Source organism: Myotis yumanensis, unplaced genomic scaffold, assembly GCF_028538775.1.
Source record: "Myotis yumanensis isolate MYYU_CA2020_CCGP unplaced genomic scaffold, mMyoYum1.0.hap1 SCAF_5, whole genome shotgun sequence".
NCBI lineage: Eukaryota > Metazoa > Chordata > Mammalia > Chiroptera > Vespertilionidae > Myotis > Myotis yumanensis.
Window position 1 is genome coordinate 88,475,155 of NW_027223756.1, and position 26,077 is coordinate 88,501,231.

The 26,077-nt window shown below is 56.3% G+C and overlaps 1 protein-coding gene across 2 annotated transcripts in view; it reads right to left on the minus strand.

The window, feature by feature from the left end:
* The window catches only part of NOTCH3 (notch receptor 3), a 33,015-nt gene extending 19,027 nt beyond the window's left edge, over positions 1–13,988 (minus strand). Inside the window, exons 1-17 of one of the 2 annotated variants that reach the window (XM_070416264.1) lie at positions 13,819–13,988; positions 11,570–11,680; positions 11,136–11,214; positions 6,276–6,418; positions 5,860–6,198; positions 5,646–5,768; positions 5,318–5,551; positions 4,578–4,733; positions 4,309–4,494; positions 3,624–3,737; positions 3,267–3,380; positions 2,263–2,496; positions 2,059–2,169; positions 1,444–1,636; positions 1,212–1,363; positions 893–1,006; positions 285–440 (exon numbers count right to left, since the gene is read on the minus strand). In XM_070416264.1, coding sequence (XP_070272365.1) covers positions 285–440; positions 893–1,006; positions 1,212–1,363; positions 1,444–1,636; positions 2,059–2,169; positions 2,263–2,496; positions 3,267–3,380; positions 3,624–3,737; positions 4,309–4,494; positions 4,578–4,733; positions 5,318–5,551; positions 5,646–5,768; positions 5,860–6,198; positions 6,276–6,418; positions 11,136–11,214; positions 11,570–11,680; positions 13,819–13,918 — 2,659 coding nt within the window. In that variant the 5' untranslated portion in view covers positions 13,919–13,988. The remainder of the gene's footprint in view (positions 1–284; positions 441–892; positions 1,007–1,211; positions 1,364–1,443; positions 1,637–2,058; positions 2,170–2,262; positions 2,497–3,266; positions 3,381–3,623; positions 3,738–4,308; positions 4,495–4,577; positions 4,734–5,317; positions 5,552–5,645; positions 5,769–5,859; positions 6,199–6,275; positions 6,419–11,135; positions 11,215–11,569; positions 11,681–13,818) is intronic. The other variant, XM_070416265.1, reaches the window with a different exon arrangement.
* Positions 13,989–26,077: the final 12,089 nt, after the last annotated feature.

Sequence of the window (26,077 nt, forward strand, 5' to 3'; positions counted from 1 at the left end):
AACTCACTAGGGGCCTCTGATCTCACACTTTACACACAATCCCGCTCGCTTGCTCCCAGAGACTGAGCGTCAGGCAGACCTGTGCTCCGATCCCAACTTATCCCTTACCTGCTCCGTGACCTTAGGCAAGTCACGTAACCTCTTTAGGTCTCAGTTCCAGGGGTAAAATGGAAAAAATAAGAGAACTACGGAGATGAAATTAAAGCACAATACCCCACACACAGTATAGGCTTAATGGACATGTTTCCTAGGGCAGCGCCCCCCGCAGGCTCCCCTGAACTCACTGGGGTCACAGTCATCGATGTCCTGGTCACAGGAAGAGCCGCTGTACCCCCCGTGGCAGGTGCAACTAAAACTCCCCGCCAGGTTGGTGCAGGTCCCGTGGGGGCCGCAGGGCGAGGGGCCAGCACACTCGTCTACATCCTGCTGACATCGAGGGCCTGGGGTAGGAAATAAGGTGACATCTGGGGTTAGAGGTACAGGGTAGGGTCTGCGGGTGCCTGTCACACATGAAGAACCTAAAGGCTGAGAGGTGAGGGCAAGAAGGAGCTCTGCACTCCCTGGCCTCTGGGCATTTTGCACACACTGTCCTAGGGCTGCCTTCTTGCTGCAGCGGGTGCTGGCTGGATGCTCTGAGTTTTACTCCTCCAGGAAGCTGTCCCCAGATCCCAGCCTGAAACCGAGCTTCCCCAGCCACCTCTCCCTTCTTCTTCTCTAGCAATGACCACAGGGGCTGCCAGTGTCTGTGTCCAGCTCTGTCCCTTTCCAAAAGGAAGCTTCCCGGAGAGACAGGGTCAAGGGTGAGTCCCCCACTGGGTCCCCAGGGAAGGGGAGGAGGAGGTGGAGGAGGAGGAGGAGGAGGAGGAGGAGGAGGAGGAGGAAGCTCATGTACCTTGCCAGCCAGGGGGGCAGGAGCAGACAGCCAGGTGGCCAGGACCAGGCTCGCAGTGGCCCCCGTGCTCACAAGGGTTCGGGGCACAGGGGGACAGCAGCTCACACTGATGGCCTGTGGTGGGCGGGCAGAGTGAAATAGTCTTAAGAGATTCCTTGTTCCCATCTCCCCCTAGCGTCCCCACCTTGATACCCACCTCCCAAGCTGCAAGGGGGGGAAAGAAAGAAAGGCAAACACACAGGAGGAAGAGCGTGGAGCAGAGGGAGGAAGAAGGAAGAGGGAGACAGGAGAGCCTGGGCAGGACAGTGGGGGCACATACCCTGCATGCTGGGGGGACAGGTGCAGTGGAAGTCCATGCCGTTGCTGGTGCAGGTGCCACCAGCCCCACAGGGTTGAGACTCACAGGCATCTCGCGTGAGACTCTGGCTGCACTGGGGGCCGCTCCAGCCAGGATCACATACACAGCGGAACCTGAAGGGGGCGGCAGTCAGGGCCAGCAAGTGGGCGGAGAGACAAGGGGGGTCGGGTCATGAGATGGGAAAAGGCCTCACCCTCCTGGCGCGTCATGGCAGACACCGTGATTGCAGGGCTCTTGGGCACAGGGATGGCTTGGGGGCAGGCACAGTGGAGGCAGGAAGCCAGGCGGGCAGAGGCAGTGGAAGCCGTCTTCCCCATCAACACAGGAGCCGCCCTCCCCGCAGGGGCCGGACGCACACTCGTTGATCTCCATGTTGCAGAGAGGCCCTGGGGAGCACACAGGCAACCTCACCCAAAGGCAAGGACAACCCAGCCGACAGAGAGGGACGCCCTGGAGCAAGGACATTCTCCCTCTCATAACACATCAGCTCTTCTGCAAACCAGAACAGCCACTTCTCAACCCGGGTCATCTCCATCCCCAAACTTACATGAAGTCATTTTCATTTTCACCGAAGATCACGTTGGCCCCACTCAAAACACCCCCGCCCCATCAGAACAGCCTTATCTACGTTCCAGGATAAACTTGAGCCAATATGGGGACAACTTTGTGACAAGCAGAGAGACCATAAGGTGTGGGCAATCTCATTGGCCAAGCCAGTGCAAAGAGAGGGGCAAAACCCGGCCAAGAAGGATGGGAGGTGTCCCCCTCACCCTCTCAGGCCCCCTTCCCACGGCAGCCGCTTGCCCACCTGTGAAGCCAGGCTGGCAGACACAGTCATAGCGATTGATACCGTCTCGGCAAATTCCGAAGGTGCAGGGGTTGCTGGCACAATCGTCGATGTTCACCTCACAGTTCACACCTGCAGAAGGAGAACAAGACACGAACACCATTCCCGAACTCCCGAAACCCTCCGGATGTACTGTTGCTGCCCCAGCCCAGCCCCCGGTCCCACCTGTGGTGCCAGGAGGGCAGCGGCAGAGGTATTTGTCCACCAGATCGAGGCATTTGCCCCCGTGGCGGCAGGGCTGGCTGCGGCACTCGTTCACCTGGCTCTCGCAGCGCGTGCCAGTGTAGCCCGGGGCGCAGGCACAGGAGAAGCTGGCGATGCCGTCCACGCAGCGCCCGTGGTGGCACGGGTCGGGAGAGCAGTCATCCACGTTGAGTTCGCACAGCGCGCCCTCAAAGCCTGCAGGGCCAGAGGGTCAGGCTCCGCCCACCTGCCCAGGTCCGGCTCGCAGCCACGCCCCCAATCAATCCTGGCTCAGCTCTGCCTCAGGCCCATCGAGGCAGCAGAAAGCGGGGGCAGTTCTGGCCCTGTCCCTAGTGGCCTCCGCTGCGTCCAGCTACAAGCTACACAATTCGCCCCGGACCCAGACCCTCCCACGAGCCCTGGCCGGCTTGGCTCAGTGGATAGAGCGTCGGCCTGCAGATTGAAGGGTCCCAGGTTCGATTCCGGCCAAGGGCACAGGCCTGGGTTGCGGGCTTGATCCCCAGTGGGGGGCGTGCAGGAGGCAGCCAATCAATGATTCTCATCATTGATGTTTCTATCTCTCTCTCTCCTTCTCCCTTCTTCTCTGAAATCAATAAAAAAATATATATCTTTTTAAAAAGACCCTTCCACGGTTAAATCCCACCCCCAGTTGTGACCCCGTTTCCAATTCCTACACTCTCAGCCCAGTTCTGCCTCTCCCTCAACTGCCAATGGGGACACATGGAGGTGCCTTGGGATAGCGTTGATCAAGCCTCGCACACTTACCTGTGCCCAGTTTCCCACCGGAAGCTTTGGTCCCTACCCCTGCTTTAAAGTTAATTGGCTCCGCCCCCTGGCTGTCATTGGCCCTGACTTGATGTAGTCCTGCCCCGAAGCCCTTTCCAAGGCTGTTCTTGGCCCTCACCCGCCCCCCCCACTAGCCCCGCCTCCAAACCCCTGCCGGCCTGTAATTGGCCAGCCCTCACCCTCTGCGCAGCGGCACTCGTAGCCGTCAGGCTGGTCCACGCACTTGGCTCCATTCCTGCAGGGCGTGCTCGCGCACTCATCCACGTCCAGCTGGCACAGCGCCCCGCTGAAGCCTGAGTGGGGAGGGAGTCGGGTGAGCCGAGGCCCAGACAGGGTCAGAGCAGTCACCCTCGCCAGCTCTGCCTTGTCTGGGTGGGAAGCCCATTTACTTAGTTTTAAATCCATTTCAAATTTTCTCATGACGCGGTTTCTATTGCAATCGTTTTCCGCCAACATGGCCTCACAGGCTCCCATCCCAGAGCTTGTGCCCCTGCAGGGACCCCCTGTATCAGGCTCCCTGGCCCCAAGGTCCTCACCAGAGGGACAGGTGCAGCTGAAGCCATTGACCCTGTCCTTGCAGACCCCGCCGTTGACACACGGGCTGCTCTGACACTCGTCCATATCCACCTCGCAGAAGGTGCCTGTGAAGCCTGGGGGGAGGGGGGGAAAGAGGGATATTAGGGTCGTGGGGTTTCCCTCTGGCCTGAGGAGAGGGCAACGGGGTAGGTACTCCCCTTCCCAATCAGTTCCCCCCAGGGCAACCCTACATTCAATTTTTATCCTCAGGCCAGACCCTCACCAAGCTGTGGTCCCAACTAGTCCACAGCTTCTGAGACTCCGTCCGGACCTTGCCTTTAGACCACCCTCTTCCCTCTCCAGTCCACAAACACGCCCTGTCCCCAGCTCCCAGGCCCGGGCCCCTCATTGCCTTGTGCACACCCCAGCAAGTCTGCAGGCTCCACCTAAACTCACTCCAGCCCCTGCCCCGCTATCGTTCATGCCCCACAGCCGGCCCTTAGGTCCAGACTCCACTCTCAGCAGGAGATTCTATTGGTTCCATTTGACCACGCCCCCAGCTTCTCACAAGGTTCTACTCTGGCCCCACCTCCACCCCATCCCAGGCTTCACTTTCTCAGGGTCCCATTGGGAACCCAGTTCCACCCCGTCCCTTCCTGCAGGCACCCAGCCTTAGGCCTAGCCTCTACCCCATCCACCACGCACCTGCCATGCAGATGCAGGTGAACTGGCCTATGCGGTCGAGGCATGTGGCCTGGTTGCGGCAGGGCCCGGATAAGCACTCATTGACGTCAGACTCACAGCGCGGGCCCGTGTAGCCTCGGCCACACTGGCACAGGAACGAGCCCTGTGTGTTCACACACTTGCCCAGGTGCTCACATGGGTTGGCGCCTGCAGAAATAGGCACAGCCAGGGTAGGTATGGCCCGCTGAGGAACGAGCTGTCCCCTCCTTCTAACTCAGTGACCCCCTCACCAATGGAGCACTCGTCCACATCCTGGTCACATGCGCCACCGGTGAAGCCCGGTGGGCAAGTGCAGATGGCGCGGCCATTCACCGGGTTTGTGTCGCAGATAGCATCCTCATGGCAGGGATTGCTGACACAGGCATCGTCCAGATGGCACAGAAGCCCTGGAAAGGGACAGGCAGAGGTCAAGGGCAGACCCTCCGGCGCTGTCCGAAGGTCCCACAGACCCGCACAGTGCTTTACGTTTTGTTTTTACTAACCTGTAGCATATCTAGTAGCTACTTTTTCCTAATTGTTTATTATGAAAAATTTTAAACATACAGAGAAGTTGATTTATACACCCGCCACCTAGATTCAGCTATTGTAAGGCTGATCTATCCTTTTTCTGAATCATTTGAAAATGAGTTGGAAACATGCAAAGGTCCTATCTCAAGCCTTTGCTTCTGTAGCACCCTCTGCCCGACATGCCCTTCCCTCCATTTTCAAATCCCCCTTCCAAACACCTTCTCTGACCTCTGCCACTTGCAAGGGTCTCCTCTCTTTCTTGCTCACAGTATATCTCTCTATTTCCGTGGCATCTGTCCTGTACCACACACAGCCCCTCCTCCAGGCCTCTCCCAGGCTTACCTTCTCCCCAAATCTGGCCGCCAGCATAACCATTCTAACACTCAAGTCCAATGCCATCCTTGCCCCCATTCAAGAGCCATCAATGGCTCCCTTGCCACCTCCACGGGAAACAGCCACTCACCAGTCTTGCCCATGGGGCAGGCACAGTAGAAGGAGGCCACGCGGTCATGGCAGGTGGCCCCGTGGAAGCACACGGCCGTGGCACAGTCATCAATGTTCTGACTGCAGCTCTCACCAGTCCAGCCATTGACGCACACACAGCTGTGGCCACCCAGGGTGTTAAAGCAGGTGCCCCCGTTGTGGCAAGCATTGGGCTGCAGCTGACACTCATCCACGTCCTCCGTGCAGAACTGGCCTGTGGCACACAGATGCACCAGTCCAGTCACCTGGGCTGTGCATCCCCCGCCCCCAAGGTCTGCCACCCAGCTCCCTTCAGCCCCAGTGCCCACCTGTCCACTCCGGAGGGCACTGGCAATTGTAGGTGTTGACGCCATCTACACATGTCCCCCCATTTAGGCACCGGTTCCCTGGACAGTCATCCACATTCACCTCACAGTTCTGGCCCTCGAACCCTAGCATGGGAGGAGGAGGCGAGTATTGACACTGTAGGCTGGCCTGCTGTTTTCCCACCCCTGCTGCCTCCCCCGAGAGCAGCTTCCTCACCAGGAAGGCAGGCACAATCATAGGTGAGATCGCCATTCTGTCTACAGGTGCCTCCGTTACGGCACGGTGAAGGAGCACAGGGCACTGCAGGGGTCTCACACAGTGGCCCCATGTAGCCAGCGGGGCACTGGCAGCGGAAAGAGCCAGGTGTGTTGAGGCACGTGCCACCGTGGTGGCAGGGACCTCCCCCCCGGCACTCGTCCACGTCACTTCGACAGCTGCGGCCCTGGTAGCCAGGTGGGCAGGAGCAGATGTAGCGGCCATCAGGCCCCACTGAGCAGCGGGCCCCATGGGCACAGGGGCTGCTGAGGCAGGGGTCTGGCAGGGAGCAGTCAGGACCTGGAGAGACCAAAAGAGGGTGAGTTAGGTGGAACACATCCTTACTACCTCGGGGTCCCTTCCAGATCATCCCTTACCTCTGAATCCACGGGGACAGCGGCAGGAGAACCGGGCAGTGCCTGCTACCACCGAGCTCTGGCAGACACCACGACCAGCACAGGGACCCGAATGGCAGGGGTCTTCCAGCTGGCACCGCTCACCCACCCATCCTGGCGGGCACCTGTAGGCAGAGACAGCTCAGTGGGGGCAGGAGATACACAGACATACACACCAGACAGGCAAGAAACACATGGGCAAACCAATAATAAATACACACACTCACTCACTCACACAACAGTCACTAAGTACCTACTATGTTCTTAGCAATGGGAATACAGCAGCAAACACAATAAAAGTGGTCCCACCCTCTTTATGCTCACAGCTAGCTTGGGGGAAGAGAAGATATACAAATCACACGTCAGTATACAGCATGCTGGCAGGGGGTGGTGGAGGCATGATGGCCATGAAGGGCATGGTATAGTATAGAGTGATGGCCCTAGGGAAGAAATGTCCATGTCCCAGAACCTGTGGCTGACATTACTTGGAAAAAGAGTCTTTGCAGATGTAACTAAGTGACACATCAAGATGAGATCATTCGCCCGGCTGGTGTGGCTCAGTGACTGAGCTTCGACCTGTGAACCAGGAGGTCACGGTTCAATTCCAGGTCAGGGCACATGCCCGGGTTGAGGGCTCAGTTCCCAATGGGGAGCATGCAGGAGGCAACTGATCGATGATTTTCTCTCCTCGTTGATGTTTCTATCTCTCCCTCTCCTTTCCTCTCTGAAATAAAAAATATATATTTTTAATAGTTTTTTTGAAAAGAGATGAGATCATCCTGGATTTTCCAGGTGGGCCCTAAATCCAATGATAATGTTCTTTTAAGAGAACGGCAGAGGGCGCTTTGGGAGAAAGAAGAGAAGGCCCTGCAGAGCCAGAGACTGGAGTGGCGTGTTGCACCCACAAGCCAAGGAGAGCCCGGAGCTACTAGAAGGCGGCAGAGGAGGGAAGGACTCGCCCCTAAGGCCACTGGAGAACGGGTGGCTGGGTGGCTGCCAACACCAACAGCGTGGTTTCAGACTTCTGGCCTCCAGAACTGTGAGAGCACATTTCTGTTGTTTCAAACCACTCCGTTTTGGGTAATTTGTCACAGCAACTACAGGAAACGGAAACTAAGACACAAAATAAGGGGCACAGAGGAATGGGGGCGGGAGGGAGGAGGCCATGGGCTGTGCGGGGAAGAGGGCTCCAGGCAGAGAGAACTAGTCTCAGACTCCAGACGACAAGCACCCAGCACACACAGACAGACCCGGGAACATACACAAACATACCGAATCCACATATTGCCTGGCAAATGCTCAGACACCAGCCCACAGGCCCGGCCACAGAGAGGGGCAACGTTCACATGGATAGACAGAAGCGCCCCACGAAACATCTACTCCTTTTCTGGGAACACATACATGCCTTCTTTCCACTGGTGGGAGAGGTAGACACTAATAATGATGCCCTTTTTAGCGAAGGGGGGGTGGGGGGCTGAGGGGGGGGGGGTCCTTTAGCCCGCAGTCCCCTCCCCAAAGCCAGCTGGACGGGAGTGTGAGGGAAAGGTGAGACCTGGAAAAGGGGGGGTTCTTAGGACTGGAAATCTCCTGCGTGGTCAGAGGGAGGGGCCTGGAGAGGCTCGAGGACCCAGACCCCACCCCCGACGCTGCCCACCCTCCCGCTGGCCCCTCCCTCTGGCTTGTTCCAGGCGCTTAGGGCTAAACTCAAGCAGCTGACTCAGTCCTCAGCGTCACCCACAAGATCCCCCCCACCCCGGCCCCCAGCGAAACAGGTCGGGACATGGCCGGACAGGGGCGCAGGTGGTGTCCTGAGGGGAGAAGCCAGCTCCCAGCCCCCTCCTCAAAGGCCCGCAGGGCCAGGACAGCCACCACCACTGCGCGCCAGGAGGGGGCGCGCTGCACGGGGGGCGCCCGGGACTGCGGGTCCCACCGCCAGGCAGGGCGCGGCCCCGCGGCCCTCTCCCCGCGCCCCCAGCGGGTTCCCACGATCTGTGCCCCGCGCCCCTGCCGACCGGTCGGGCCGGTTCCAGCCTCCGCCCGTGCCCCGCCCCACGGCCTGGGTTTCGGGGGAGACGGAGGGGAGAGCTGACTTGGGGGGGCAGGGGAGGCGAGGACTGGGAGACAGAGACAAGGGCTTAGAAGGCTACTTTGGGGGCAAGAATTGAGAGTCCGTGGGGGGGCGTCCCTGAAAGCACACGAGTATTTGGGACGTGTAAGGAGACTGGGGGTGCGTGGGGAGTGGATCCCACAGCCCAGCTCTGGGGACTGAGTCCGCTCCACTCCGGGGAATCCGGGCTCCGGGCGGCCACGCGCGCCGGTGATTCACCTGTCGAGGGGCGGGGCAGCCGCGGGCGCATTCACCTGTCGGCAGGATTCCAGGCGCGGAGCTCTACTGCGCAGGCGCCCGCCCGCGGCTCCACCTCCAGGTGAGTGGCTTCAGGTCGGCTCCCACTTTTCCCTATTTTCACCTTTGCAGGCTCCCAACCCGAAAAGCCCGCTCAGCCAGGCTTAAGCCTCCCCACCCAGATGGCTCAAGTGGCCTCCATTCAAAGTGGGTGCATGCCTTCAAAGCGGCTCTCCTGGGTCTAAAGTCACATGTTGTTGAATAAATGAGTAAACCAATTAATTAATGGCTACGGGATGAACTGCTCTTACTAAGGACAATATTACAAAAGGAACCAAGCATTTCCCCATAATCTTGAGAGGTTCCCCCTTATGGCACCTGCTTCCTGTGTCTCTGCTGTTATTTATAACTAGAGGCCCAGTGCTCGAAATTGGTGCAAGGGGCTTGGCCCTTGAAGCCCTGGCTTCATCCAGAAGGTCATCAGGGGGAAGGTCATTCTGCTGTTTGGTCTAATTAGCACATTAGCGCTTTATTACATAGGATAATAACCCCTATTGGCCCTCCTCACTAAAGACAGCCCAGAGAGGACAGCAATGAAGAAGACAAGGAAATCAAGGAGATGAGACCCGAGGTCAGCAGCCACAGCAAGGATGGTCCCGGTACCCCTGGAACTTCCATTACCGATGCAGATGCCCAGAAAACCCTAAGCCACAAGATGGCAGAGACAAAAGCAGCAGATCTACTGGCTGAGAGGCTGAGAATTCCTTGCTCCAGAGGCTGAACAGGCCGGGCTGAGTAAATACCATCTCTACCCAAAGTGTGACATCTGACTTAGTCATCCAGCAAGAAGAAATGAATATGAAATTCCAGCATTAAGAAATGAACATACGATGGGAGCTGAAGACCTTCAGTGCTGGCTTTTTGCCCAATGACCAGATATGCATTTTTTTTACCTAAAGATGTCTCTTTTTGGTAATGACAAACATGGGTGTGTGGTTTTTTTTTAGGTGGGGTTGTTTTTTTTAAGCCTAGTTTTTCTCAATTCACCTATAAACGTTTTTAAATTGTTTCATATCTGTTCAAGTTGTGATTTTTAAGATCCTCATTTTTAGTTTGTAAATAAAAGTTTACAACTTTTTTTAAAAAGTCAACAAACTGCAAGCACCTGTCAATAAAGCTCTTAAACAATAAAAATAAGCCCTATGTATTGAGCACTTGCTGTATGCCAAGCAGTATGCTGAGTTCATTGTATGAAGGATTTATTTAAATCTGTACAATCAACTCATAAATAAGGAACTGTTATTGCCCCAATTTGCAGATGCAACAACTGAGGCTCCCGGAGCTCAAAGCTCTTGCACAAGGTAACCCAGAACCCAGAATTTAAACTGAGCTATTTACCTCTGCTCAGTTCTCTCCCAGCCTCTTCCCTACTCCCCCCAGCCCTCTGCCTTTCCCAAACTCTTGGGCTCCTTCCTGGTGACAAGCCCCTATTTCACAGATGCAGTGAGATTCAGGGAGAGGAAATGACTAATCCAAGGTCACACAGCAATGAAGTGGCAGAGCTGGGCTGTATTACAGGCCTCCAGTGCCCCCACCTTGAAATCTTGAGCTAGGGGAGGGTGCAGATGGTGTACCCTCCCAAGCCACTGCTATTGGTCCTTGAAGATTTGTTGATTAAATTATAACTACCACCCTGACCGGTTTGGCTCAGTAAATAGAGCATCGGCCTGCGGACTGAAGGGTTCCGGGTTCGATTCCGGTCAGGGGTATGTACCTTGGTTGTGGGTGCGTCCCCAATGGGGGGTGTGCTGGAGGCAGCTGATCCATGTTTCTCTTTCATCAATGTTTCTTACTCTCTATCCCCCTCCCTTCCTCTCTGTAAAAAATCAATAAAATATATTGAAAAAAAATTATAACTACCTCCATGAGGGGTTTTACATAGGACCGCAGGCAGCTGAGAATTCTGTGAGGTTGGGATTACTGGGCTCATTTTCCAGAATAGGACACTGAGATTTAGAGTTAAGTCCCCGCCCTGGCCGGTGTGGCTCAGTTGGTTGAGTACCATCCTGTGCACTCAAAGGTGTAAGGTCGCCAGTACAATTCCTGGTCAGGGCACATGCCCAGGTTGCAGGTTTGATTCCCAGTCCAGGTGCATGTGGGAGGCAACCAGTCCATGTTTCTGTCTCACTTCAATGTTTTCCTCTCTCTCTCTCTCTCTCCCTCTCCCTTTCTCTCTAAAATCAATAAACATATTTAAAGAGAGAGAGAGAGTGTTGAAGTCCCAGCCAGTCTGAAACATGATGTGGGATTTGAAGCCAGGGCAGGCAGACGTCAGAGCTCCTGCTTTTAACCCTGCTGATTCCAGGAGAATCGAGAAGTTGCCCAAGTCACACATGTAGGAAGTAGTAGAGGCATTCATGGTGGACACAGAAGTAGGGGGGCAAGACAGACTGCCTCCCCACACAGGGCCCACGAATGGCTCTGAGCCAGGCACTCACAGGCAGGCAGCCTCCCGGGAGGACAGCTGGGTGCAGCGACCTCCATTTGAACACGGGCTTCCGTCCAGGCAAGGGGGAGCTGTGTGGGGGCGAACAGAGGTGGGCAGGTCAGCCAGGTGCCCAGGAAACCCAGCTCAGAGTGACAGACCCCCTCCTTCCCTCTTCCAGGCAACAGCTGCACGGAGCTGGGGGGTGTCTCTGAGGGTGCAGGGAGCCCCTCCATCTAAGGTTCCCACGGCTCCCCACCCTGGCCCCAGCTGTTGGGGCCGCAGCTGTCCCTGCCAGCTTGAGCTCTGGGAACCACAAGGCAGGGGCGGACAAGAGGAGGTGCTGACTTGTGCCAGATGTGGGGGCTCAGGAAGTGGCCAAAATGGGGGGTGCAGAGGCAGGAAGTGAGGGTGCTGAGCATTAAAGGGAGGTCTGAGGCTGTGTACCCAGATCCTGGGGTAATGGAGGGGGCAGCGGCAGGGAGTCCCGGGCCATGGCTCCCTCTCTTCCAGTGATGTTAGGCATCTTCTCCAGCTGTGCAGCCCTGTGCAGCGGCTCTGGGGAGAGAGGCCAGGGCATGTACCCCAGGCGTCGCCAGCATTGGGTGTTGCAGGGTGTGTGTTGAAGGGAGGGGCAGCTGGCCCCAGACATGTACTGCCCTGTCCAGCGTCCCCAACCCTTAGGGCTGTGTCCCTCTGGGGTGTGGCACAGTCTAACTGTCCTGCCAGACGGGTCTGGGGCATGGCTGGGTGTGAGCTAGTGGAGAATTGTGTGTGCTGGCAGCTGTGGAGCCACTGTGTTCACGTGTGTGTCACCGAGAGATAGAAAGATGGAGGGAGATAGAGAAAAACAGAGGCAGATAGAAAAAAAGGAAAGGAGAAGCAGGCAGCACAGAGAGAGGAGACAGAGAAGTAGAGAGACAGAGAGATAGAAAAGGAGACACCGTAGAGACAGGAGTTAAGCGGGACATGAGCATGGGCCAATACGGCACATGGCTCCTGAGGAAGGGGACAAGCAGGGACAGGACACTATCACCCCATAGGGGCCGATGCGTGTTTGCAAACTCACACTGGGGGCCATGAGACCCAGCCTGAGGGCCTCTCTCAGCTGTGGGATCTGTGAGCCACACATGTGTACGTGATGTGCGTGGGTGTACAGACGTGTGTGCCATATGTGTGCAGGCTGGGTCTGTTGTGTATTTGGGTGTCTGTGTGTGTACGTGTGGCTGTGCATAGGTTGGATGTGCCCATCTGCACGTGTGAGCTGGGCATGCCCTTGGATCTGTGTCGGTATGTGTCTGGGTGTGTGAAGACAGCATGTGCAAGGCCTTGGGCCGGTGTGCACACTTCGTGTGAACACGTGTGATTATATGTGCGCATCAGTGTGTGAGCTGTGTGTGCCTGGCTATGTCTTGTGTGAGCTGGGGGGATGGGGGTGTCTGGGGGTGTACTCTGTGTGTGCACATCTACATCTCGATATGTGTGACCCAGGGCTGTGTGTGTGCCTGCGAGTGTGTGACAGACAGACCATGTGGGTGCCCGCTGGCCTGGCGGGGGCGGCAGCTCTTGCCCGGTCCTGCCCGGTGCGGGTGGGGGCAGGATGGGAGGTGGGGGTGGTGTATGGGCTTGGGAGGCCCTCGTGCGCTTCCACCCCTCCCAGAACCCAGCCCCACAGAGGCGGCCCCCGGACCCTCAGCCAGGGCTGCTGGGCCCGCGTCCCTCCTCCGCCCGCCCGGCCTCCCGGGGGGGGGGGGGGGGGGGGGGGGGGAGATGCGCCCCCACAGCCCCCGCTCGGCCCCGCCGCCCATCCCGCTTTGTCTGGCAAATAAAGCGCGAGGCCGGCCGGGGGGAGGGGGTGTCTAGACGCCGCGGCCATTGTCCCAAGCGAGGGAGGGGAAAATGTGGAGGGGGAGGGGCGGGGGGCCCCGGCCGGCTGGGGAGGGGCTCGGGCTGCAAGGTCCGGGCGCTGAAGTCGAAGAGGAGCACGTGGGCTCGCCCCCCCGCCTCCCGCCCTCCCTTCCCAGGGCGGGGACCGGGTCCGGGCCGCCGGATCCGGACGGCTGGGGGAGGGAGCGGGGCCCGGGCCGGGGCCGGGGCCGGGGAAGGGGCGCGGGTGCCGCAGCGACTCCGGCTCCCGCGGCTGCTCCGGCTCCGGGTTTTGCCGCGCTCCGGCCTGGGAAGTTTCCTCCGAGTTCGGAGCTGCGAGAACTTCGCGCCCCCTCCCCGCCCTCCGACCCCCGCCCCGCGGGGCTGAGAGTTGGGGGTGGGGGTGGGGTGGGACTTTTGTACGAGGGGTCCCCGCCCTGGGGGCACTTGAGCTCCAGTCGTGACCTTCCCAGGACTCCGGATGAGCGTGGGTGGAGAGGGAGCCCCAGATTCTGGGTCCCCCCCCAATTTTGAGTCCCTGGTCCCCGCACCTCGAGCTCCCAGCCCCGGACTTCTGGGTCTCTATATCCCAAGCCCTGATCGCTCCGGAGCCCCTGTGCCTTGGGCCTCTGAGGTTCCCCGCCCCCCAATTCTGAGTCCCTGTCCCCCGGGGCTGGCACGCAGTCCGGGCTCCAGCGCCCCTGCGCCTGCCCCTGCTCTGGTCCTGGGCTTCCAGGGACCCCCGCCAGCACCAGACTTGGGGGTCCTTGCACTCCGCTCTCCTCCCTTCCTCCCCCCATTCGTTCCACCCTCGGGTCCCGGCCCCTCACCTGCAGCCCCGGGTCCCGCTAGCAGCAGCAATAGGAGCGGCGCCCGCACGGACGGCGGCGGCATCAGGCCGCGGCGGCGGACCCGGGTCCCCGGCCCCATGGCGGCCCGCCGCGACCCTCCCTCCTCCCTCCGCCCTCCTTCCCTCGGCTCCGGGCGCGTCCCGGGCCAGCCTCAGCGCCGCCAACTTCGCCAAAGTGAGGCTGTCGGTCCGCCCCGCCCCCAGCCCCGGCGGTTCGCCCCGCCCCGGGCCAGCCCCGCGCTCCCCGCCCCTCGCCCGTCCTCCCAGGGTCCCTGCCCACCCTCCACCCATCACACAGCGTGGGACCCGCGGACCCTCAGAAGCTCAGGCCGGCCACGCGGGGAGATGCGGGACCAACCCACCCGCAGGGGCAGACACCCAGCCTGGTGATATCTCCGCTCCCCACACACCCAGAGCCAGAGACACGCAGGGCACAGACCCCCCAGACACCCCGACACTGAGACCGGGCGGGTCCGAGAGACTCAGGAGCACACCGCCACCAGGCACAAATGCAGACACATGCACCGAACCTCACGGGGACTTTAAACCTCCAACACTGGAAAACCTGAAACTCAGGCCCAGCCAAGCCTTGAGCCTGGGGCCCTTGGCAGCCTCAGACCTGAGACACAAGCTAAGAGGAGTCTCATGAATAACGGCAAAGATGCACATACACACTCCTAACAGCCTTCCGCTTCACAGGCCGTGTGAGCCCCAGCGGTGACTCCCGTCCCACCCCGTACCCCACACAGCTCTGCCACTCAATTCGATCAACTGACTTTTCCAAAATGTCTCCATGGTGAGAACGGGGACCCCTGAAAGGCCACCCGCCCAGCCCTGGAGGAGCTGTCCTTCTGCGGAAGAAAGAGCCAGACACAGATGCACCCAGCACTGTGGGCTCCGGGCTGGGACAGAGGAAGGGGCAGGGTCCGGGGAGGCCTCAAAGAAGGGCTGGGGAGGGTTCATTCCTTAATTCAGCAGGTAGGTCTAAAGCTCCAGCTCTCTGTCTGGCTGTGTTCCGGAGGCCGGGTGCACCTTTTACCTCCAGTGAGGACTTCCCAGAGAAGGGTCCGGTGGGGCTCAGCCTGCATGAACTGAAGGAATGACATCTCAGCCGAGGGACAGTCCTACATCCGAAGAAGGGGGCAGAGTCCTGAAGGAGAATGGGCAGGCCCCGGGTGGGGCTGGCCATGAGGAGGAGACAGAGGTCAGGCTGGCCCCCTGCTATCTGGCTTGGTGATGAGGCTGCAGGGAGGAGAAATGGATTCAGGGTGAGGTGTCAATCTGAGGAGCTTGAGGACCACACAAAAGGCAGCTGAACGTCAGGGCTGAGCATACAGGAGTCCTGACATGGGCACCCCTGAGATCTGTGGGCAATTTTAAGACTTTTTCTTTTCTTTTTTAAAAAATTAATTTGAGAGAGAAAGAAAGGAAGGGAGAAGGAGAGAGAGAGAGAGAGACATGGATGAGAGAGAAACATTCACGAGCCACCTCCTGCACATCCCCTACTGGGGATCAAGCCCACAACCTGGGCATGTGTCCAGAATCAAACCGGTGACCACTTGGTGCGTGGGACCATATTCAAGCAATTGAGCCAGGCCTAAAGCTTTTTTTTTTTTTAATATATTTTATTGATTTTTTACAGAGAGGAAGGGAGAGGGATAGAGAGTTAGAAACATCGATGAGAGAGAAACAACAATCAGCTGCCTCCTGCACACTCCCCACTGGGGATGTGCCCACAACCAAGGTACATGCCCTTGACCGGAATCGAACCTGGGACCTTTGAGTCCACAGGCCGACACTCTATCCACTGAGCCAAACCGGTTAGGGCTAAAACTTTTTCTTTTACAATATTTTTAAATGCACCATAATACAATGTCCATATGCCCTTGGTCCATATTTACCCACACTTTGCCACATTTGCCTTATAATTACATATATACTCCCTAAGAGCAAGGGCACTCTCTTATCTAAACACAGCACAGTTTCCCCCTCAGCCCATGTCCAAAGTTTTCTGTTGCCCCAACAATGTCTCTGTAGCATGTGTCTTTGCTGGTCCAGGATCTAATCTCTGATGATGTGTTGCATTCAATTGTTATGTTTCTTTTCTTTTTTTCCTTTTTACTGATTTTAGAGAGGAAGGGAGAGGAAGGGAGAGAGAAACATCAATGATGAGAGAGAATCGCTGATCGGCTGCCCCCTGCATGCCTCCTACTGGGGATCTAGCCCGCAACCCAAGCATATGCCCTGACCGGGAATCCAACAGTGACCTCCTGGTTCATAGGTCAACACTCAACAAGAGCCACACTAGCCGGGTTGTTTCTTGTTGTCCTTTCATCTGAATTGGTTCCTCAGCCTTTCGGTGTCTTTCACAACGCTGACATTTCTGGAGAGTCAAGGTCAGTTGTTTCACAGATTCGCTAGGCCTTCTGGTTCCCCTGGACCAGGGTCAGGTTGTGTGTCTGGCAGCATGGCTGGTCCTCCCAGTGCATCGGTGCATCGTCTCAGGAGGCACCTGACGCGAGTTCCCGGCAGTGCTGGTGTTAAACTTTGACCACTTGAGTGAAGCTGGCAATTTTCCTTATTGTAAAAGTACCATTTTCTTCCTATCCCCCTCCCCCATAATAAATAAATGTCAATATCGGATGGGGAGATACTTTGAGACTGTATGAATATCCTGGTGCCCATCAAACTTTCATTCACTGTTTTTGGCAGTTGTTAATAATTTCCTCTGGCGAGTTTTTTTAATTGAAGCAAAATTTGCATAACATAAAATTAACCACTTATCTTTTTATTAATTTTTTTCAAATTATACCTTTATTAATTTCAGAGAGAGAGAGAGAGAGAGAGAGAGAGAGAAACATTAATGATGAGAGAATCATTGATTGGCTGCCTCCTGCACACCCCCCACCGGGGATGGTGCCCACAACCTGGGCATGTGCCCTGACTGGGAATTGAACCGGGACCTCCTGGTGAACCAGGCCAGGCAACACCAGTTTCCTTTTTAGAGTGTGTAGTTCAGTGGCATTTAGTGCAACCATCACCTCTATCTTGTTCCAAAACATTTCCATCACCCCTAAAGGAGACCCCATATCTATTGGCAGTTGCTCCCCATTCCGCCTCCCCCAGCCCCTGGCAACCACGCATCTGCTCTCTGTCCCTATGACGGTGCCTGTTCTGGACATTTCATCCAATGGAATCATAAACCATGTGGCCTTTGTGTCTGGCTGCTTTCACTCAGCATCACGTTTTCAAGGTTCATTCACACTGTAGTGTGTGTCAGAGCTTCAGTCCCTCTTATGGCTGAGTAATATTACACTAAATGGCTACACCACAGATTGCTTATTCATTCATCCACTAATACTTTGCATGGTTTTTAAACACAGGAAGAGGAAGATGTGAAGAAGGCAGAGAAGTACCATTAGACAGAAAGGAGAAGCATGAAAAGCCAAGGGTGAACGTTGAATGACTAACCCGAGCCTGGCATCAGAGATGACCCACAACCCCGTTATCTGAGGGGGGTATATGCCCGTCTTATGGTGACTTGCTGGAGGCTTCTAGAGGAAGCACTGAGATTGGAACCCAGGTCTGAGTGACTCCAGGCCACATGGAAAGTGAGGGATTGGGAACTGGGAAGAGAAAAAGACTAAAGTTCCACAAGAAGGGGCACAGTATGGCTCATAAGGAGTGTGCTGAGTCAATAGGCCCATGGGCCAGGCCCAGTTTGAGTCCTTCCCATGCCTATCACCCCAGGAGAAAACCTAAGTCCCCCACCCTGTGGATGGGGGCCTGGCCTTCTCTGGCCCGTCCTGCCCCTCCTTATCATTAGATTGAGCCAAACTTCACCCTCACCCACCAGGACTTGTACTCTCCTGGCCTTTGCCCTCTGCCTGGGATCCCCGTTGGACAGGGGACCCTTTTGCTTCCTTCCTAAGCAGGAACTCACAGGAAATGTGTTCTCTTTGAAAAACGCATTTTCTTCTGGTTATGTAAGGCCTGCTCTACTATTTCCCACACAAGCCACCCCTTGGCCTATTCTGGTACATCTTTCTAGCGTGAATCCCCTCCCCTCCTTCATGTACCTGGTGAACTCCCATTCATCCTTCAAGGTTCTAGCTCTAGGACTCCCTTCTCCCCACCCCTCCACCCCCTACCCTCAGACCCAGCTCCTCCGCCACCCCGGGCTTTACCTGTGCCCTCCTGCCCTCCAGGGGATGGTGGCATCTGTGTCCTGCTCTGTCCCCTCCCTAGACTGGGAGCTCCCCAGGAGCCAGGCATCATCCAGCATGGGGTGGGCACAGAAGGGGTGACATGGGAGGTTTTGTTGACTTAGGAAGGGGCTGAAGGAGTTGAGATGCCCAGCCCAGAAGGGCCACCACAGGAGCCTAGACCACTCTCTTTAGTACCATTTTTGGAGCCTGGGGTCCAGAAAAGAACCTGGGGCAAAGGTAGGGGCTTTAAGAGGGGGGCTAACTCCTCCCCTGGCCCATCTGAGAAAGGTTTTTCTGCTGGAATGAATACTCTATCAGATGCTGAGCTCCCCATCTCAGGGATCAAGCCATGGACTGGACACACATTTTGCTAGGCAGGAAGTCCAGAGTCTACTACTCTGCTGATACAGCAGTTGACAGAGCGCCTACTATGTGCCAATCCCTTTCTGAAGCCCCCATGTCTTCAAAGGAGCCCACTCAGCAAGGAGAAAGTGGGGTCCTGGCTTTGGGGTCCTTCTGCTGTCCTCCAGCCACATGGCAGGACCAGCCCCAAGGTGTCCTGCACGAAAAGGGGGACAGGACAGTTGAAGAGACCATTCCCACGGCCTTGCAGGGGGCAGCCACATAGTTCCCAAATGGTGGGGGTAGGGGATGCTTGACCCCTCCCCCTGGCCCTGCTGGCTGCCTTGGCTGGGGACTGCATTTCTCCTCCATGAGTCAGTCCCCAGGGATTGGGGACCTGGGGCCAGACCAACACACAGCTGCTGGGCTCAGGCCTGCTGACCAGGAACCTGAGAAGATGCCCTGGGCTTCTCTGCTGGGACCACAGTCCCGCCCTCTGCATGGGAGCTAAGCTGGGGCCAGGCCTTGCTGCCCAGGCAGTGAGCCATGCCAGACCCAGCAGTAGTGAGGGTGGGTCCTTGGCAAGAGTGGGATGGCTGGACCCCAGAGGCTGTGGGCTGCAGACCCAGCCAGGTCTCCTGGCCACGGCCTTCCTCTCATGCTCAAACCCTCCAAGGCTCCCCACTGCCCAGAGCGACACCCTTTCCACCTTCCCAGCTTCACTTCCCTGTCTCCCAGCCTTTCTCATCTTTGCACAGGCTGTGCCCACTGCACATGCTCCCTTCTCATACCCAGAAGACTCCTTTCACCTGACAGCTCACTCTGACCCTCCAGCTCTTCTTCCTTCAGTTATTCAACAAACATTGACTGAGTCCCTACTTGGTGCGGTGTCCTATTATACTAGTACTAGGGGCCCAGTGCACGAATTTCTGCATGGGTGGGGTCAGCCCCCCCACCACCCATAGGGGCTGATCAGGCTGGGCTGGCCAGGAGGAGGGGATGCAGGAGGTTGGCCAGCTGGCTCCGCCCCTGATGCGGGGGGGCAACCGGCGGAGGGGCTGGATGGGGGAGGGGCTGCGGGCAGTTGGCCAGCAGGCCCCGCCCCCTGGTTGAATTCTGGTCAGGGGACAATTTGCATATTAGCCTTTTATTATATAGGATATAGGTAGAGAGGATCAACACAGAGCAAGCTTCTTCTATAAGAAACAAGACTGCAAACAGCCGGGCCGGTGTTGCTCAGTGGTTGAGCGTTGACCTATGAACCAGGAGGTCAGGGTCAGGGCACATGCTCGGATTGCAGGGGATTGCAGGCTCGATCATCAGTAGGGGGCGTGCGGGAGGCAGCTGATCAATGATTCTCTCCCATCACTCATATTTCTATGCCTCTCTCCCTCTCCCTTCCTCTCTCTGAAATCAATAAAAACATTTAAAAAAAAAAGACTGCAAACATAAAAACCATGAGGAAGAGATTTCGGTGCTGGGGAGGAGAGAGGTCTGTCCTTGCTGATGAGTGAACATCAGAACTGAGACCTGAAGGAGAAAAAGCCAGCGAGGCAAACAGCTAAACTCCGAGTTTAGCTGCTAAAAGAAGGGTGTTCCAGGCAGAGAGAACCGCATTGCAAAGGCCAGAGGAGGAAGGGGCAGGGGGATGAGAGGGACATCAAGGAGGCCAGGGTGCTGGGTACAGAAAGAGCAAGGGGTGGGAGGCCTAGGATGGGGGCCAAGTCCCAAGGGGCTGAAAGATCTGGGATCCTGTCCCAAGCACAGTGGATGCCACTGAAGGGTTTAGCCAAGCGAAGCTGATCTGGGGGTTGGAAAAGATCGCCCTGGAAGCCCTGCCCTCTCTCCTCCCAGGGAGCCTTCCTGCAGCGACACAGCTACATACCGTCTCCTCTGGCTCCCACGATCCCTTCCATCTCAGCTCCCACTCTGCCCGGCTCCCACATGAGGTTCTGAGCCCTGTGGGCATCTGTCTTGCTCATTGATAAGTTTCCAATATCTAGCATTGAGCCAGGTACACAACGGGTGAAAAGACTTGTCAGTTGACAAAGGAATGTGCTCGTACATCTTGGAGCAAAGCAGGACCCAGGGGCTGGAACCCGAGCACGCCCAGCGCCAGCTTAGACATGTCCCTGTCTGGACGCAGACACATGCAGCCCCCGTTAGATCAGGACCAGGTCCAAAGAAGGGCTGGAGGCCTGGGGGCTTCCCGGAGGAGGAGGGGATGTGAGAGCTGCACGTGGAAGAAAGGAGAGTTAGGAGAAGGGAAGTCACTCCCGTTGGAGCACCGACTGGCTCTGTAGCTCTGGGCAGGAAAAGAGGGCAGGGCACTCCCCACCCCTCCTGGGGACCGTGGTCTCCTTGCCTTAGGAACCTCCAATGGGTGGGCCATCCAGTGGGTGTCTTGGCCTCATGGGCCCTGGGCTCAGACCACTCCAACCTTCCGTGGCCATGGCCTCACTCAGGACCTCCTCTCCTCCTGCTCCGCTCTGAACCATGAGGCTCTGATGTCCTCTTCCTGTCCTGCCTCCCTGGCTCCTGAGACTCACCTTCTTTCCTGCAGGTGTGTCACTGTCCTCCCTTTCCTCCTGCTTCAGAGCAGGGGAGCCCCTCCCCATACCGGCTCCACCCTCAGGACCTGTCATTCCCTCCTCCCTTGGCCATAGGTTGAGGTTTCTTCTGTGGAAAAGCAAAATTCACAGCGAGTGCTCATCTCACATCCCTCACCCAGCCCCCAAGCTCCCGCCTCTGTCCCCTCGGGCTTCATTCTTCCCCTTTACCCTCCACGCTACGCCCACCTGAGAGGCTGACCTCTCCGACGGGTATCAACGGACAGCCTGGTCCTCTGGCTTCCAGGTTTGGCCACCAGGAGGTACGGGCAGAAGCAGCAGCCAGGAGAAAGAACGGGCTATTAACTCTCCTCCATCCCTCTTTGTAAAGTTGCCTCAGGTGCCTGTGTCCTTTGACCAAAGGCCCTGTCCACACGTACCTCTCGCTGGGTCCTGTTAACCTCTTTGCTTCCTCTTGCCCGTCAGGGAGACCTGGGGACGGTTTTGGCTCTCCCCACATTGGTTTCCCCAAGCCCTGCCGGGCATATAATGGCCCCTGTAGCAAACCCGACTCAAATCACCCTATTTGAATGTGCCAGTCCTTTCCTCCAGGCTCCCATGGGGGTCCCCACCCTCTCTCCCTGTCCCTCCCCGCTTCACTGCACTCGGAGCGCCCGTGCCCTCTGTCCTCAGCTCCCACGCCAGGGTTTCCTCCCTCAGATGGACGTGGCTCAGTCCTCTCGGTCTCTCCGCGCCTTCCGACACCAGGAGCCTGCCCTTCCTCCCTGACTCCCGTCCCCGCTGCGGTGACCCCCAGCGCCTGCTCCCCCTCTTCCCCTGCGGCCTCTCTCCTCTGCCTGCCCCTTAGAGGTCGGGGCACCCGGGCTCGAACTGCAGTCTTGTTCTTCCCTCTGTTCTGGGGAGACTCCCTCCTCTCTCCCAGTGTCAGTGCCTTCGGTTCCGCTGCGCTCTCTTTGTCTTTAACCCATTAGATGCGTCTAGGTCCCTGCCCCAGGGGTCCGGCCCCCAGGTAATATTTTAGACACACAGCTCTGTCCGGGACCCTTTCCTGCTTGCCCCCATCGCGCCGGGGACCCATGGCATGTCTTCCCACCCCCAACTTTCCTCGTGGTCTCACGGAAATGCTAAATCATCAGTGCACGGAGCACGCCCTTGCAGGGTCAGCTCCCAAGCCACCTCCTCCAGGCAGCCTTCCCTCTCCTCCTCCTCCTCCTCCTCCTCCTCCTCCTCCTCCTCCTCCTCCTCTTAGGTAAGTGCCCCTCCCCAGTTCTTCAGCCGCGGGGGCCTGACCACACTGGGCTGAGAGCGTCGATGCCTGGCTCCGTGCCCACCCCACCCCTGTTGCGGGGCCAGCGGGTTGGAGCTGGTGGTGGAAACAGATGAACGAGTGAAAGATGGAAGGAGGTCTGGAGGCCAGAGCTCCGAGCTGGGAGCGGGAGAGGCCGCGCTGGGCGGGGGCGGGGGGGCCAAGGCCCAACCGCCGCGCTCCGAGCCCCGTCCAGCCCGGCTCCCACCGAGCCTCTTGGCCAGAAGACGCGCCGGGACTGGCTGCCGCTGGAGAGGCGGGCTCCGGCCGGGCCGCGAGTCGCTATTGGCTGGTTGTCCAGGACGCGGCCCAATCCGCGCGGCCCTTTTCTCCCTCCGCCCCCGCTTTTCTCCTGCAGCCGCGGAGGCGGAAGGCTGCGCCTTCTCGTTACCCTGGCAACCGTCAGCGGACACTGTTGCTCCGGCAACTGTCGGAGGCCTCCAGTCAGCCTTCGCTGGGGCCCCTGCGGTCACCCAGACAACTGCTACCCGTTCTGCTCCGCCATCAGCCCTTCCCCCGTCACTCCGGCAACTGTCGCCAGACCCGCCGCCCCCCCGACACCGTCCAGCTCCTGCGGCAAAGCCTCCTCGCGCAGACCTCCGCCCCGGGTTCCTCCGTTCATCTCTGGGCCCCCAGGGGGCACTGCTCCCACCCCGGCCCGGGGTCCCAGGTCGGGTCTCTGCCTCGCGCAGAGGCTGCGAGCCCTGCGCGCACTCTGGCGTGGGACTGTCCAGCTTTTCAAAATGCAAGCCATGTCCCTCCCCTGCTGAAGCCCCCAACCTCACTCTCCTTGAGAATCAAGTCCAAACTCGTGGGTCTGGCTGCCTCCTCCCTCGCTCGGCCCCAGCAGGGATTCATCTCAGCCTTGTTACTCCAGTCGCCGGAGCTTATGCCAGCCTCCCATCGCGGGGTTTACTGCTCCGCGCTCCCCCAAGAAAAGTGCGCCCCACAGCGAGGGAAGCCTTTTCTGAACCCCATCTCACCCTCAATAGCTCTGATGCTTCTCTGTGGACTCCAGAAGGAGGCGTGTTGTTGTTCACACTCTTCCCCCTGGAGAACAGTGCCTGACACATTATGAATGAAAGTGTGATAGGCGGCTAGACAGACATGAGCAGAGCAGGACGATGAGCCAGGTACAGAAGGCACTAGGGCAGCAGGCTCTGGGTGCCTCGCAAAGGACAGTTGTAGGGTGGGACCTCCTCCCAGGGCGACCTTTCTCCCCCTAGCATGTTGCTGGTCTTGCGGTTTGGGGTTGGATCCCTGACCTTTCCTCTCTGGAGGCCTCAGCTGTATTTCAGCTCCAGGCCCAGAAAAGCAGCCAAACCGGACAAGTAACAGCACAGCTGACACCAGGACCAGCTGCACTGAATAATGACCCCTGCCCTGGCTCCTGCCAATCAATCAGTGGAGACCCGGACCCTGAAAGGACACACCTGGAAAGCCGTTGAATATTCCAGTGAGATCTTCCCCTGGGACCACTCTGAAAATCTCCACCCTCAAAACCCTTAGGACAGAGCACCCAGTGTGCTCTCCCTCCCGGGACCATGCCTGTATCTTTCCCTTTCCCTTCCCCCTCCTCCTCCCCTAGCAGGGTCACCTTTATCTTCCTCACTTCTAAGGTCCAAGGGCCCTTCTGTAACTGGAACCCAAGTTCAGTGCCTGCCACCACAAAACCCAGATTCATTAGGCAGATGCTGGTGGAAAAGGAAAGGGGTTTATTCAAGTGCCATTCACCTGAGGAGATGGGGGACTCTGGTCACAAAGCCGATCTCAACATCTCAGTGCAGACAGAGGTTTTTATGAGGAGGGAGAGGCAAAGCAGAACAAAGAAATCAAAGGAAGGGGGTTGAAAAGATCTCTACGTGCAGGCCAGTGCAGCCCATTCCAAAAAGGACCTCAAAAATGGTCAATGATGGTCCAAACTGCGGCTCGGCAAACCGTGGCTCTCGAGCCACATGAGGCTCTTTGGCCCCTTGAGTGTGGCTCTTCCACAAAATACCGACTTCTGCGCATGGGCCAGAAGTTTCGATTGTACTGTATATGCGCACCCGCACGTGGTATTTTGTGGAAGAGCCACACTCAAGGGGCCAAAGAGCCGCATGTGGCTTGCGAGCCGCGGTTTGCCGACCATGGGTCTAGTGCAGCGGTCGCCAACTGGTGGCCGGCGGTCCGAAAGGTTGGCGACCGCTGATCTAGTGTGTCATCCTGGTTCTTTTTCATCCTGGTTCTGTTTGAAGGTCAGCAAATCTTCTGGAACTGGGATGACCAAAGGTTGGAGTATATCTTCTGAAGTTCATTCCTAGGATTCTTATACAAACATGCCATTTATTTATAAGCTACGTATTAAAGTCAGCATTTACAGAAACAACGTCAAAAGAATAGTGGGTGGGCCCTGACTGGTTTGGCTCAGTGGATCGAGCATCAGTCCACAGACTGAATGGTCCCGGTTTCAATTCTGGACAAGGGCATGTACCTTGATTGCAAGCAGGCAACCAATGGATGTGTCTCTCTTCCATTGATGTTTCTCTCTCTCTGTCTCTCCCCCTCCCTTCCACTCTCAATAAAAATCAATGGAAAAATATCCTCTGGTGAGGATTAACAAAAAAAAGGAAAAAAAAAAAAAAGAATAGTGAGTGGGTTATAATTTTCCACTGTTACAATTCTCCACTGTCAATTTTTCTTCTATTTTCATGGAAGTAAGGGGGTTGTAGACAAAATTTTTCAAGTAGGGAGAAATATATAAATGCTTTAATATTACTTATCAAGGTACAATTTACCAAATTGTTCTAAGAAAACAAACAAGTTTTTATTATTTTTTAAATATATTTTATTGATTTTTTACAGCGAGGAAGGGAGAGAGACAGAGAGTTAGAAACATCGATGAGAGAGAAACATCGATCAGCTGCCTCCTGCACATCTCCTACTGGGGATGTGCCCGCAACCCAGGTACATGCCCTTGACCGGAATCGAACCTGGGACCTTTCAGTCCGCAGGCAGACACTCTATCCACTGAGCCAAACCGGTTTCGGCAACAAGGTTTTTTTTAAATGAGCAATATTTTGAACAAAGTCATAAGAATAATTATCTTCCGTTTATTTAGGCCCATAATTAATTTTTGTTCATCCTGATTATTTGCCAGTATTTTTATGAACCCAGTTATTCCTTAGCACTCTATAAATTTTTATCTATTTTAAAAGGCATGATCTGAAAATTTATTCTCTGAAATTCATATTTTATTTATTTATTTAAATGTATTTTTATTGACTTTAGAAAGAGACAAAGGAAGAGGGAGGGGGAGAGAGAGAAACAATGTGAGACAGAAACATTGATTGGTTGCCTCCCATATGCACCCTGACTGGGGATTGAACCCAAAACCTAGATATGTGCGCTGACCGGGAATTGAACCGGCAACCCTTTGGTGCATGGGATGAGCCACACCAGCCAGGGCCCAAAATTAATATTTTAGAATAAGTCAGAAGATGTAGCATTTTTGCAAATGCATCAGAGTAAAACAATGACTGTCGCTAAATGACAAAAAAAAAAATATTTAAAATAACATGGTTATAGATCTGATTATAATGCAGTTTGCTTATTTTGTAACAACATTTTAAGGCAACACTCAGAATTAAAAATGAAAATATATAAGACTAAGAAATTAATTAATTTGCCCCCACTGTCAGTTGTACCTGGGGTTCCTGGGGTTACAATTGGTTTTGAAATATCAAAGGAAGCTTCCTGGGCTTTTCATTTGTCATGAAAATTACCATCCACTTTACTATCTACCTATGTGCTTTTCTTCCTTTCTTTTTTTTT